The sequence below is a fragment of the Rhyacophila brunnea genome, unplaced genomic scaffold (genome assembly GCF_057557595.1).
Source record: "Rhyacophila brunnea isolate RB1 unplaced genomic scaffold, BYU_Rbru_1.0 scaffold_16, whole genome shotgun sequence".
Lineage (NCBI taxonomy): Eukaryota > Metazoa > Arthropoda > Insecta > Trichoptera > Rhyacophilidae > Rhyacophila > Rhyacophila brunnea.
In genome coordinates this window covers 20,036,223-20,048,638 of record NW_028232816.1, presented here as the reverse complement: position 1 = coordinate 20,048,638, position 12,416 = coordinate 20,036,223, and the positions used below count along the sequence as shown (strand labels likewise).

The window sequence follows — 12,416 nt, the reverse complement described above, 5'->3', positions numbered from 1 at the left end:
TAATAACAGCTCTAAACTCAATTTTCTCCATTTTCCATTTTTCCATTTTCCACAAGCAAATTTTTTTTTTAAATGTACGAGAAATACACAACAACCCGACCAATCTGATTGAAACTTCGCAGCATACTGAATCGGTAGTGCCGCTGCATGAAAACAAACCGCTTACAGTACTAGTCGCGCCACCTGTCGGCTTTTCTAAGGACTTATTGACCCACCCTCGTATCGTATGGTACAAATTTTGATTTCCCTACAAAATAGACTGGTCTGCTTGAATCACCGTATATATATCAACATTTTATAGTACACCATTTCACTGAGGATTAAAAAATCATATGTTAACATGTATTTGGATCCAGTACATGGATGTCAGTGATATAATTCCCATTTCTGTTCCAGTCTTAAAATAGATTCATAAGGAATATTTTCTAGACACTGTATACAAGTCTGATCTTGTATAGTCTTTTAAATCAATAAAAACTCTGGCAGAAAAGAAATAGGCGTTTAATTCGACTATTTAATATCTATGTTAAATGACTTTTTGTGTTTCAAATCGAAATAGTTTATTTTTTCCATCATAAATTGTATTTTCAAATATATGCAAAAAGAAATTGAACCTATCGGCATTTGTTTTCAAGTCAAGATTTTTATATGCTTTTGATAGGTTTTAGAAGTAATAGATCATTATAATTATTGAAGTACAGGTGAAGAACATGTTATGTCACATTTTTATTATTTTTTTAAACTGGCAATGCAGTCTCGTAGATCGAACCGAGAACTACAAGATGGTATTTTAATTTCGGCATTAACAGTAATAGTCAAAGCATTATAGAGCATTGAAAATTATCATTCACGATAAAAACAAGAAATGTCCATTTCGTTCAGGGTAAAAACATGCATTGTCTATGCTCTACATTCACGTCAGACTTGACACTCTTGATAGTGCATAGGAATCATAAACCAAAAGTCTCCCCCTGTAAAATGCCAGACGAACGGATGAGCGCTATAAGCAACGCCAAACAAAAACCGATGCCCTTTAGTGACTTTAAAGTTTTTATTCAACAATATCTCACTTTGACATTTGTGTGACATAATATTATGTTCCTCTCCTATATATACCCTTCAATTATATTGAATGAAATTATATACCTAATACAGAATATTGTGTACACATTTTGATCATATGTGGACTTATCGGTTTTTGTAAATAGATACAACATTTAACACGTTTCTTTAATATTTTTCATCATTCAATGCCATAATTATGACATAACTATATTTAAAACGCATTACAATCGCTAATAATGATGATTTGGGTTTTCAGAATGGCTGAACAAGACCACGGTTTACAACCGCCACATTATGACAACGGCCCTGGATGAGCGGCCGCCCGACGTTCCCCTCATCACCGTCTCCAACCACCACTCCTGCTTCGACGACCCTGGAATCTGGGGTGAGCCTCACAACACATCATCATTCTCTTTCGACACTCCGTAATGCTGCCGTATTGCATGGATCTCAAACAGTAGGATTGTTTCGTTTTCTACTTTCTGCAGAGCAATTTTTTGTATCCCCTGTAAAATTTTAATTTTGTCAAATTGGAGATTTCAACAGCCCAACGACGATACATATTTTACAATAAACTTGTTGCAGTACAGCTGTAAACATGTCAGCAAAATAGGATAATAATGATGTACTTACAGAAATGATGATGAATGATGAATGGGTTCCATTTTTTTTTTAAATGGAACCCTTTTTACAAAAAACTGACCCAGTCTTTATGAGCATAGTCATTTATAAGGACCCTTCTTCTTCCATTTAATGTCAGTTTGTAGACCATTATTATATAAATAATACGAAATCCAATATCTATTTATGAAATGAAGAACAAATCGTCTTTGTTCTGGCAGAACACACTAACTGGAGAATACTAGTTTTGAGTAATTTGACTTTGAAGTTGTTAAAATGTTTGAAATGGTCTATCATGTGAGTTTATTAAGTAATTGTAAAAAAGATGACTTTAAAATAAAGACTGTTTATTTATTAAGAAGGTTTCCAGACGGTAAAGTTTGAAATAAGGAACATTTTGGTATAACTAACTCAATATGTCATTTTTTCGAATTAGTGTCTTCTGCCAGAACAGTGACGAAATAGTAATATGTGACTGAAGGAAACCTCCTTTATGTAGACAGAGTATAAATACATATATGAAATTGATGTCAAAAACTAAAAAATTTCAACAAATTTTCAAGTTCTATAAATTATTAAAGTACCTATACAAATTTAATATTGCCGAGATAAACCCTGAAACTTGAATTTTTTATGAATTATTCTGTAGATGAACAATCAATTAAATAGACCGAGCCATAATAGTAGTGGTATGCTGTGGAGATCCGACAAAAATAATGCACACTTTGTCAGTCATACTTATTTGTGTCCATGCCATTATTTCAGATATTTTATAGATAGAAGAACATTTTTGGTTTATTTTAGGCCGCGTTTAAATGAATTTTTAAAACTAACCAATACCATCTGCAATTCGGTGTTTTAGGATCACAGGGGCCTAATTACGAAAATTCATTATTCCCATAATCATATTTATTGGTGACACAAAGCTCTATGTCGTATCGTACATAATATATCCATTTGAATAAAGTGTGCGTTATTTAATGAATTTAATACTAGCAAAATCTATATTATCTCAAAACTGTGTTATTGTAGATAGGCCACTGTGACCACCCCACCAACCCCGAATTTATATTCTTAATTCAATGAAAAACACATAAATATTAGCAACAAGGTTTTGTGTGCATTTATATCGGATCCCCACAGCCTACCTCCACCATTCGCCACTGCTACATACAGTGCGATAAGACCTTATAGTTTCAAAAATTGCCACAATGCCCGACGTGTATTGATAACTGATTTGAAGCGTTGTATTAAAAAATTATTGATTCTTTCCAGGTTCCCTACCTCTTCGGCACCTTTGTTCTCGAAGATACATGCGCTGGTCGCTGGCGGCCAACGACATCTGCTTCACGAACGTTGCTCACTCCATGTTTTTCATGCTTGGAAAGTGCGTGCCGGTAGTCAGAGGAAATGGAGTAAACCAGGTGGGGCAATTCATCATTATTATTACTAAAATGAAAAAATGCTCATTGTTTTTTTCAATTATTTGATACAATGCAAGTGTAATGTCGTTTTTCTTGGTGTTTGAAATGTTATCAGACTGATGCTCCCATCCTGTAACATATTTTGAACATTTAAACGAACATTGTCAGTTAGCAAAATCTGCTGAAATCACCAGAACAACAATGAGGTCACCTCACGCATACTGCACTGCATCAACACCCGCATGACTCAATGAACGTTTTTTATCATTTTCTACATGCCTACACATTTTCGACTCATGTCAAAATCGCGTGTTTTTTTGACTTTAGCGGATGGCACTATCTTCTATAAGAATGTTGTCTATTATCTATAGTCTGCAGTTTGGGTTCTCTTGAAAATATTATTTATGGATGCAATATCGCAAGTAATTTTAACGTGAAACAATGAGGAACATTTAGTTATACCTTTAAATTTGCGATAAAATCAATAATCTAATATCATTGAACATCCAAGAAACTTAATGCAAACATTAATTTAACATGTTTTCCCAAAAAAAATGGCTATTTTTTTATTCCACTTTGATATTAAATGAGGTTATTGTAAAGTTGATTCCGGTAAACCACATTAAAAAACAATGATTTGCCATTATTTTTAATGTGGGTGGCCCGAAATCTGATAATAATTCATTTACAGAATAATTTCCCCAGTTTCTAGTCTAGGATAATGTGGTCAAATAATAGAAATTTAAAATTATTGTTTTGCATTATATTATCTCCAATAAGTAATTTTTTTTCCCAAACTTAAGGAATTCTATATTAAAATACTTTATTTACAAACGCTATATGCATAGCATTATGTTAAACCTCAGACACATCCTAATTGCAAAAAAACTACTCTTTCTTTTTCAAATTTTCTATTACATGGTAATTTTACCCGAGGGATTTTCCAGGAACATTCTTTCAGTTATATTAATTTCTGTGAGAAGTTATTGAAGAAATACTTTCAGATAGCTAGTTAAAGCTCTTAAACAGTCCTCTTAACTTGATAGAGTTTACTGTGTAGGTGAAACACGTGTCGTAACATAATACAGCAGAAAACACATTTTGAAAATACCCGATATACTGGATTATTTGTTAGTTTGGGTTAGTTTAGGTTAGGTTGGGTAAGGTTAGGTTTGGTTAGGTTAACCCAGTGGTCGGCAAACCGCGGCTCCCGAGCCACATGCGGCTCTTTGGCCCCTTGAGTGTGGCTCTGCCACAAATGCCCTCTGCCCTATTTGACATGGCTACAAAGAAAAACGGAAGACGAAAACCATGAATTTAAAAGTTGAATGAACCGAGACTTTCGCGTTTATTCAAAACTTAAATGGCCTACCGACCTGTATTATATGTCAGGAAAAATTGGCGCATAACAAGAAGTCAAATTTGAAGAGACACTTTACAACTAAGTAAACACTCCCTGTCACGTCATATAGCACTAAATATCCTGTCGGTGACGCAAGAAGAAAGCAGTTTAGGAATTTTAGAAGAGTCAAGAAAAATAAAGTTCTGTATTTAATTACTGAATACAATCTTCCAACAATGTTTAATATTGCAAGTTTCGTGGTTAGTAATGAGATTTCTAAGAGAGGATATCAAGAGTAAATTGAGAAGTCCTCTTATTGATGAGAACTGGAATCGTACTTAAAATTAAAAACAACGACATACAAACCTGACTTACTCAAACTTTCCAAGGAGATGCAAGGCCATTATTCACATCGAGTGTTTGTCAGTCACTGTCATGATTTAATTTTATGGAAACCATACTTACGATTTAATTTTTATCAATAAATAAGATCATTATTAAGTATGATTTCAAGTTTTATTCAGTATACCAATAGCTTAATTAAGACTTAAATCATTAACTGAAGTTTATTAAGTTAATAAACAGTGTACCTACATAGGTATATAATTTAAGTTTAAGAAATTTGACTCTCAAAAGAAATCTCAATCGTTGAATTGTTGATATTTGGCTCTGTTGACTAATGAGTTTGCCGACCACTGGGTTAACCTAACAAATAATCCAGTATATCGGCTATTTTCAAAATGTGTTTGCCGCTGTATTCCTCATAACTGTACTGTACCCATAATTCTTATATTATGGTGAATACCAAATAGATACATTTTATAAATTAACATGATATTAACCTAATAAACAATGAATATCTTTAGAATAATATTATTTCGGTACTCTTCAAGTTTTTCTAATCTTTCTCAGCATGCTTTTAGGCAATATATTGGTAAAAATAATCATTATTCCTTTTTATTATGTTAATATTTAATATATTATCTGAAATTCTTGTAGACAATATAGAATACAATGTTTTGACACAGCATAATTTCCACTACCATCAACATCAATACGAACATATCCCAAAAATGTAAAAAATACACTAATGCCCTTTTACTGTTGAGCCAATGCTATTTATGATGCATACAAACGTTTTGTTAACCAAGTTTATTAAAAACACTGTATTCTGTTGAACATGACTTGTAATAAGACGTGTTGGTTGGTTTATTAAAATTTCAAAAACAAACAATAGTTTTCGTACTATCGACTTAAATCATTATCGCGCATAAACTATTCAAACACCTTGATGCAAACATAATATAAACCATTATTCGAATTATTCCAAAGCAAACCCACGTAGTATCCTAAACATTACCAAAAATAGTTCATTCACAGTATTCTACTTATACCAACAACATGCTTTATACAATAATATTGCATTGATTCCTTTATCCATCCCGCAGCCCGCGATAGACTTCTGCTTAGAGCAACTGCAGAAAGGCTCGTGGGTGCACATCTTTCCTGAGGGAAGGGTCAACATGAACAAAGAGGAGCTACGCTTCAAGTGGGGCGTCGGGCGCCTCATCTACGACTGCACCGTCCCGCCCATCATCATCCCCATCTGGCACGAGAACATGGACCACATCCTGCCCAATGTGGAGCCCTACGTGCCCAAGTTCGGCAATAAGATCACACTCAACTACGGGAAACCTATCAAGCTCGAAGATACCGTTGATAAGTGAGTGCTTTATTTTCTAAATGGCCAACACGTTAAAGAAACATTTTGGTTTTGGTACAATTCCATCACTTTACGAGGATGCTGACTACAACAGACATACTCTCTCCTTCTACCTCCAATAATCAATAAGTTGCTGTTAATAGTATAGTATCCTTCACATAACTTTGCCATTGTACACACTGACAAGATTTGTGTGTACACGCACTCCGTATTAGTGTATTAGTAAATGCCTGGCGCCTGATTGGCTGATTTCAACAAACAATTCAAAAAAATCTATTCCAAATTGCAAGGTTACGTGAAGGGTAGTTTATTACATGTTCTTCCAATGTCTCCAAGCGGCGTGGTCGCATTGGTAGTGAAATCCTATTATCTATCAGGACAAAAAAGGAAGAATATCTCCCTGTTGGCGAAAGGCATAGATATAATATCAAGTATAATTAGTTTTTGTTTTACCCAATTTGGCATTTTTCCTGTCTGATCTAGTATTTTTCTAGTTAGTTAGCTAGTTTCTAGACTTATTTGCTAAATATAATGCTATAAGAGATGAAACAGTAACGTCCATTATGTTTATTTATACAAGTAACTGCTTCAATTAATCAAAAAACACCTTTAAACTTGAATTATATGAGGAGCGGTCACAACACAATTGCCATGCAAATTGTACCGGACACTATTAACCACGTGACCCTAAAGCTGAGATCCCATTGGCTATTGTGAAACGATCCGTCTTTGAAACTAAATGATTGTGGAATAAGCCACTTTTCATAGTTTCACGTTATTTTGTATGTAATGAAGCCGGGTTTGAGGTTGCTAACTAAAAATTCTTTTAAAATGTATTTTTCTTTACAAAATGACATTCTAGGTTCATTTTTTGATAATATTTGAGCCTTGCTTGCCTCCCGAGCAACCTTCCAAATTTACTATTTAGATCCAAAACCACATCTAGTATTATGGAAACCTCATATAAACTGAATCATATTTTTATTACATAATCTGTATTTTAGTTTTTATTAGTCTTATAAAACAATTCTTATATAAAGTACTATGTCAATCCTGCTTTTAAATGCGTGTGATACCGGCTATACATGGATGATTTCATGTAAATCCTAAGATGCAATCTTATTTATGTTGCTTTTTTGTATAATTTGTAGACTCAGAAAGCAGAATGCAACGCCCGAAGAAGCAAGAAAGGCCATCACAGACAGGGTGCAAGAGGAATTATTCAGATTGCGCGACGAGACGCTGAGTTTGATGGCAGACCAAGAGACCCGCTCGCACAAGAAAGAATTATAACCGTACCAGTCGTCGGTAGCTAGTACAAAAGCTTTACATTTTTGTAGTTTCTTCGCACCCACGCTTCGAGCCTAGACTGATAAGCCAAATTAGGAGAATTGAAAGAAATGTAAATAATTAATAATTATTTTATATCAAACTGATCGTTAAATTTTATTTTAAGTCGTCAGGTTTTTTTATAACTATTTGTAGATAGATTTAGATCTAAGGAGAAATGTTATCAAACCAAAAATGGACTGCTCTAAAATGGTTTTAGTCAAATGAAAAAATAAAATTAGAAATCATATCTTTTAGGTAATTCTTTTTATTATGATTTATGTTTACATATTCATGTTCATCGTGAACTATGGAACCTAACATTAATTTAATCATTTTTAAGTTCTTTATTTATACCCCTACTGTTTTATCAATGTTTCTTTTTAAATAATTTTTAGCCAATTAAATCACTACATATTTGGACAGTTCTTGTTCACGTGAGATTCTTGGATATTTAATAAATTAATTAAAATCACATAATTTAACGCCAAAAACTCAGTATAATTAAAATTATTTCTTCAATATGTTAGGTTAGCATTATTACGATTTTATTATTTTTCATTTAAATAATTCAACATAATCAACGGATATTTTTATCTGAGTAAACATTCATCATTCTAAATTACATAATACAAAAATACCATAGTTTTCTACGGTGCAACCAGGGTAATGAATAGATTCTAAAGTTATGACTATGGCCCACTTTAACTGTTAGATACAGTAGTATCTTCTCGATTATGATCATATTTGCCTATGAACATCAAAAAAAGACAAAGATAAAAATTCTAAATGATTAATGTAGTAATCAGACTTCAATATAGATTTATCAACAGCAGAAGTATATTTCTGTCATCCACAATTAGGGCAAATAATTGAGGTTCTACTGTATTATCATACCTTCTCTTTGTTGAAACCCACACTGACACTTAATTAATTAATATATTAGGTATATTTCATTGACCGAATCCACATTTTAAACCAAAAAAAAGTAATATTAAGGATAATTTTTTGATATTAGATTAATAAATTATTGCGCATGCCATAATATTATAGTTAATAAATTAATGATTGTATCATTACGATAAACTTAGCGTGTCAGTAAGGCAAACATGTGAGTTGTTGGCTTAAAAAGTCATTCGTATAATAAACAATCTCGGTCACTCGCAAATTCACAGCGACCGTCGTGAGCATTTGCAATGATGTGACAATTCAGATACCAATTGGATCATCTCAACATAACAGATCCCACACCAATCTGTAGTATCAATTTTACGTGCAATCGTGATTTCAATTCGGGTTTGGGCATGAATAGAAACTGTCATGTTTCACTTAAACTGTTAAACTGTAAAACAGATTCGAAGGGTTCCACTAATGTAAGCGATATGATACGTTCAACGATATTAGGGTAAACAATGTTTAAACTAAACTCCCCTTAATAATGTACACAAAAGGAGTGTTAAATAGTACAGCTAATCAAGTGAAGTTTTTAAACTATTGTCTTATTTTCCCAGTTTCGCATTTTCATATTACTTCCTTTTAGATTATTACATAATACCTTCAGCAGATCTATTCCAATGTAAACATTAACGCGGAAACCATTGAAAATTGGTATAAACATGTCATGATGTCACGTTTCTCAGAATAGTATTATCAAAGTTGAATGGCAATGTACCTTGCCATGGACGTAATTATGTAGAATTACATATTATAGGTATTTATGTTGTGCATATATTCCAATTCAACTCAAATGGATTTATCAAAATGGCAGCATTACAACAGCCGATTGCTTAAATAGACTTTTCTGTTTCTTGATTATAATCACCAATTGCTGCCAAAAGTTGGTATCTGGATAATTTAGGCATTTAGACTTAACAACGAATTGTGTCTATATATAAATATGTATGGTATAAAAAAAAAACAAGGTTGTCCAATATATAGAACATGCACATAAAGCACAAAGAAATTAGCATTATACCTGATTTTATAGGGCATGTCAATCTTTCATATTGAAATCACTCCATGACATGATTTTGAGACTTACCAATTTTTGGCAGTACTAACCCCACAATGTCAAATCACATCCTGTGCATAAAGACTTGTTGTACTCGCTAGTCGTACTAGCCACTAAGCTACTTAAAACGCTGAGTAAAGTTTATACAATCTGACAAGTAAAAGTGTATTTGTGGCACCATAGCAAATCCAATGTCACATGTGACATGTGACAAATTGCGAGTGCAAGTGGAGCTATGATGGGGGTACGTACTAATGATTAATAAATAGGATGGGTTTCTATTCACTCGTATTTTTACTAATATATTATTAGTAAGTAGTCAGCCTGTTAACATAAATGTCAGTATTAATGCGAGTAGCGAGTACTAATGATTAGTACTAAGCCCGTGTAATTAAGACTAAACTTAACACGTGCACCATCATTTTTAAGATTAATCAAACATCACTTTGACAGCCAATTAACAAAAGTCAGTGACATCGCACAAATCTAGCACCATTCTGGCCAAGTTGATTAGCAATGCAATAATTGATTAAAAAAAACTGCTTTAAGTTTCATATAAAATAAACGCTTTGTACAATTTTGTTGGCTCTCCTGTAAAGTTAGTTATTTTGTATATAGGACATATTGCCAGAGTGCTCGCGATATGCAGACATTTATATTATATTTTCCTTTTTTTTATAAATAAAGTAGTTGTATCCACTTTTTAGTATTATAATGTAAAGTACCATCGACAACAATTAATCTATATTGATGTAATGTAATATTATGTAATTTTTCAATATTACAAAACAAATCATGTCGACTTGGTGTTTAAACCAGCAAGCTAAGATGTCGCTAGAAACACATTACCATCATGTCACGTGAGCTCACAAAAAGTGTCGTAGCTCACAAAAAGTGTCATTTTACTTGGTATTTGTATATATTAGAACCATAGTGAAGTCATCTTAGGTGTATCATGCCACACCACCGATCTCACGCACGATTGAAATTTGTTTATAGTAATTTGGAAGGGAGCGACAGATGACAGGTATTTGACACAATTGGTTATCAATTTTTAATATTGTATGTTTTGATGGTTCGTTCTATGATGAATATAAGTTCATGTGACGTGTTGATGATATGTTTCTGCCTTAAATTAATTTAAAAATAGAAAAATATGTATGTAATACACCCGATACTCTTTTTGCACGAGGGATACGTTCCAAAGACTACAGTGCAAAACAAAACCGTGTAAAAAGAGATAAGGTGCCCATACAAAAATGGTAGATAGTTTCCATTACTTATAATCAACTCAAAATAAGAAATTCTTTAACTCAAAAATAAATCGAATTTATTTATTATTTCTACAAGTACATAAAAATACATAGTTTTCGATTTAAATTAAATTTAGCATAGATAAGTATATTCATTCAGTGTCGCTACTTGACAATAAACGTGCCCGTTTACTGCTGTTTTTCGCTGGCGAAAAATCAATCTCATCGCTGGAAATATTTAATGATGCTGACGCCGTAGTGATTGACTAGTGGCGCCATGTATGTACATATGTATGTCTGGGCGGCATATAGTGACAACATTTATGTCTGCACCAGTGGCGTACGGTCTATTGGAACGCAATTTTTTGATAAATATATACATACATACATATTTTTATTCTTTTTTTAAACCGTGTTAAAGCAAAAAAATAAGTGTAAATAAAAAATAATCAGTCCTTTCTTTAAACCGTGTTATTTCAAAACCGTGCAAAAAGAGGATCGAGTGTATATATAATAGTGATTATTCTTGAAAAAAAATGTGTACATATCCATATAATCAATGTTTCAAATCTTTAATTGGCAGCAAATATTATATCAACTTCCGACTGAGATTTTTAAAGTTGGTATTAATGATATATAATTGTTTTTTTTTATTATTGTGTCATGGCTTTTTCTTTGTTACGCCGTGTGCCAATATGTATTGTTTGTATCGTTTGAGATTTATGTAATCTACGTTTGTTATTTTTATTTCAGAGTTTAATATCAATTCAGGGTAAATCCAACGAAGCTTCCTTTGAAACAATGTTACTCAATTCACTATACATACATAATCATAGAAATAAGTTCCATAATACATATTTTTTAATGATATTACGACATGCAAAATAAACTAAAATAAATACTACGTTCTCTCTGAATGTATGCAGCATAATATTTTATTATTTTCTGAATCAGTTATGGTCGGTATATCATTTTTAATTTTAAGTATCTTTGTAATTATTTTAACAAAGTGATTTATAACACCGTGTATCTCATTTTAGGCAACTCTTCAGAAAAAAGTATTTTTATTATTAGTTGTTCTGTTCCTTTATGTGGAGGTTCATTCAACAGCTTCCTTTGTTATAACCATCCAACGTACTCCGCATTCTGCCATCAATATGGATGAAGGGGTATCGAGAGGTCTCTTGTGTGGTCGGACCATTGAGTAAGGTATCTCCTACTTCCACATCCACTTTTGTATGTTTCTGCTGACGATTAGTCGCTCGAGATTGTTATTTCTTCTGGCTATGTAGTCGAAAACTGCAGTACTACTGTCCATCAACAAGCGCTAGAGGCGTGTTTAAATAATGTATCAGCTCTCCTTTTAAATGCGATTTTTTTTCTACCCATTGAATCAAAATTTTACTAATGATAATTCTAACATCTCTCCTGATCGTTTTAGACATATTTTTATTATAAAAAGCTGCCTATCACGTAAATTAATAGATCCATACGCCATGGGAGCGTAAAATGAAATGATACATTGGGGGCGTTTCTCATTTGAAAACGGAAGTGCGATTAGTTCTACTGAAGGGAATTGTTAGTTCACAGTTTTGTCACGTCACACACGTGGACAAGAAGTTCTAGTTCGACAATATCTGGTAACATA

At 32.8% G+C, this 12,416-nt stretch overlaps 1 protein-coding gene across 2 annotated transcripts in view; it reads left to right on the top strand.

Moving 5' to 3' along the window:
* Taz (tafazzin, phospholipid-lysophospholipid transacylase) overlaps positions 1–8,484 on the top strand; it is a 28,485-nt gene extending 20,001 nt beyond the window's left edge. For both annotated transcript variants that reach the window (XM_085943449.1, XM_085943448.1), the window contains 4 exons: positions 1,322–1,450; positions 2,962–3,110; positions 5,901–6,175; positions 7,327–8,484. In XM_085943449.1, coding sequence (XP_085799575.1) covers positions 1,322–1,450; positions 2,962–3,110; positions 5,901–6,175; positions 7,327–7,468 — 695 coding nt within the window. In that variant the 3' untranslated portion in view covers positions 7,469–8,484. The remainder of the gene's footprint in view (positions 1–1,321; positions 1,451–2,961; positions 3,111–5,900; positions 6,176–7,326) is intronic.
* Positions 8,485–12,416: the final 3,932 nt, after the last annotated feature.